A 2,828-nucleotide genomic window follows, 5' to 3' on the forward strand; every position below is an offset into this window, starting at 1 on the left:
ACTGTGCCACCTTTTTCTTTTCTTTTCTTTTTCTTTTTCTTTTTATTTTTATTTTTTCAGGTGATGGAGCTACAAATTTATCTCTATGACATGAGATAACTTATCTCCATTAACACGAGATTAATAAAACCCTTAAAATTAACAAATAGTCAAATACTAAACAACTCTCTAAATACGCAGATTTTTGTATTCATATTGATATTAATGCATGATTTGTTGTAGATTGCATACTCTCATTATCCCCACGTGCTCGATTCTTTGAGTTGTGTCTATGGGACTAAGCCAGAGTTCGGATGCGAGTCCAAAAATTACGGTATTTATGCCCCTCACCAGATGGTGTCGGCGGAATTCGAAAGGAGGTACTCTCCGACTGCTCCTGAAGATGGATAAACCAACCTCAAAGCCGCAGAAAGCAGAAGAAAATGCTGTCGTCACGGACAGGATCAGTGATCTGCCTGATGCAGTCTTATGCCACATCCTATCATTCCTTCCAACTAAAATCTGCGTGACTACGAGCATTTTGTCTCGCAGGTGGCGCAATATCTGGAAGGATATTCAGGTCCTGGACTTTCCGTACGATTATAGCGAGGATTCCGAGCATTTGGCTGTTTTCATGAATCGGTTTCTAGCTCTGCGAAAGGGTTATGATATTCGAGTGTTTCGACTCTCGTGTTTTTACGCCAACAGTACAGACTCCAAGTCAATGGCTAAGTGGGTCCAAGCCGCCATTGGGCCTAACCTGGAGGAACTGCTGCTTCGACTGAATCTTGATTTGGGTTTTGTGGTGCCTAACACTCTCTTCACTTGCAGCAGCCTCGTGTCACTGACTTTGGACTACGGAATCCGCATAGAAAAGCCTCCAGCAGTTTTTTTGCCATCCTTAAAGATGCTTGAGATAGAGTACGTTTGTTTGTCACATGATTTTATTGAAACCCTCCTCTGTGGCTGCCCTGCCCTCGAAACTCTGACTTGGCATATTTTTGCCGAATGCTCTACCAAATTCCGCGTCCCTTCTTCCTTGAAGAGATTGGAGTTACTAGTTTGTTCTACTCCTTGGGAATCTTACCTGGATATAGATGCGCCACGTCTTGAGTACCTTTATATCGTCCATGAGAGTAGCTCCTTTCATTGCAAGGTTACCAATTTACATCATATGGTGCATGCACATCTTGATATTGAACCAAAGGACGAAGCATCTGTCAACAGTTTTCACAAGCTTATCCGAGCTCTTTGCGGAACAAAATATCTACATTTGGGTTCTTGGTCAACAGAGGTCAAGTTTTATTATCACTATTCTTCTTCGTCTTTTTTTTTTAATGAATTCTGTACTAATATTGTATATTATATAACTTCTTGTTGTCTTGCAGACCCTACTTTGTCCCCCAATTATAGATTTACCGAATTTTTGCCACTTACGTAGGCTAGAGATCACTTTTCCATGTTTCAACTCAAATTTCCTGATAAAATTGCTTCAGAAATGTCATGTACTTCAAGTTCTCAAAATTCATCACTGGAGGGTTTGTTGAGCTTTCAAGTTTAAAGTTTTGACATATATTAAATATATTCTTTGCTTCCATTCATTAGTGTCGTTTTTCCTTTTTACCGCCAGAAACAGAAACCATTACATTTACAAAGTTGGGCGCAGCCAACAATGGTTCCTAATTGTCTTCGATCACACCTGACCTCTGTTCAGTTTGAAGGATATCGAGGACTTGGAGATGATCTGGAATTTGCTGATTATATTTTACGATATGGATTTGTTTTGAAGGCAATGAACATTTATACCCACAGATCGTTGGACTCTGGGGGAAAGTTGTATAATATTCACAGAAAATCATTATATGCTATACCACGGGGCTCTAGCGTGTGCCAACTTAGTTTTTCATGAGCTGAATGTCACTACTAAGGTATGAACTCTCAACATCTTCTTCTAAGTGGTTATCTCTCAGATCTCTTCTCTCTCTCTCTCCTTCTTACCAAACTCTGATTCTTAATGAATCAAAGATCACTAGAATTTGGTTTATTTTGCACAAATAGATGTACCTTTGTTCTTATATGTATATCACCACATTTTATAACTATACTGTGGTGGAATTGCATAATTCCATGTCCCCAGAGTTACTAAATTTTCTTTGATAAAATTATGTTCTGACAATGCCTAATATAGGATTGGGCCCCCTCCAAAAAAAAAAATATTATAGTTTTTGCTCCTGCAACATTTTTCTCTTATATTTTTAGTTTTGTTTTATTTTTATTTTTTATTACAACCATTATCATTATTTTTTTGTTTTTTTCTTTCCTTTTCCGAAATCTTTTATTTTATTTTTTGGGCTCATTGACATTGACTGTCGATCGCAACTGGTTTTGGTAAAAGTGTTTAGGCACCATATACTCTCCTCCTGGATCCCAAACCTCTTGTATTCAGGAAAATTATTTGAGCATGATACTCCACAACAATTAAAACCTTTGTACGCTCCTCTTCCATTTTTGCAAAGTTGCTTCTTATGCTATTGGAAGTACAATCAGCTTGAAGAGAATCTTTAAGCTTTTTATCAATTTGCTTAATAACATCAATATAGACTTTTTTAAGAGTATGAGAGCTACAGAACTGATTAACCTTGCAATAAATATTGTCATAAGCCATACCATTTCTGAGCAATGTCTCATGGACAATTTTCCTAGGATGTGAAAAGAAAGTAGAACGAAAAGCTGAATAACAAGTAGTAACTGTTAGTAGTGAATTTTGCATGGTTTAACAATTGTATTTTAAATATCCAAAAAAAAAAAAAACAATTGTATTTTAAGTTTTCTTTGGTTGTTGATGGTTC

The 2,828-nt window shown here is 37.0% G+C and overlaps 1 protein-coding gene across 1 annotated transcript; it reads left to right on the forward strand.

The window, feature by feature from the left end:
• The first annotated feature begins 382 nt into the window (after nucleotides 1-382).
• Nucleotides 383-1,888, forward strand: LOC133286465 (FBD-associated F-box protein At4g10400-like). Its single transcript, XM_061483881.1, has 3 exons — nucleotides 383-1,273; nucleotides 1,368-1,517; nucleotides 1,610-1,888. Exons 1-3 carry the CDS (start codon nucleotides 383-385, stop codon nucleotides 1,886-1,888), a joined length of 1,320 nt encoding a protein of 439 aa, XP_061339865.1.
• Nucleotides 1,889-2,828: the final 940 nt, after the last annotated feature.

The sequence above is a fragment of the Gastrolobium bilobum genome, unplaced genomic scaffold, assembly GCF_033153095.1.
Source record: "Gastrolobium bilobum isolate Gb01-03AN ecotype WA unplaced genomic scaffold, APGP_CSIRO_Gbil_v1 utg112672, whole genome shotgun sequence".
Taxonomy (NCBI): Eukaryota; Viridiplantae; Streptophyta; class Magnoliopsida; order Fabales; family Fabaceae; genus Gastrolobium; species Gastrolobium bilobum.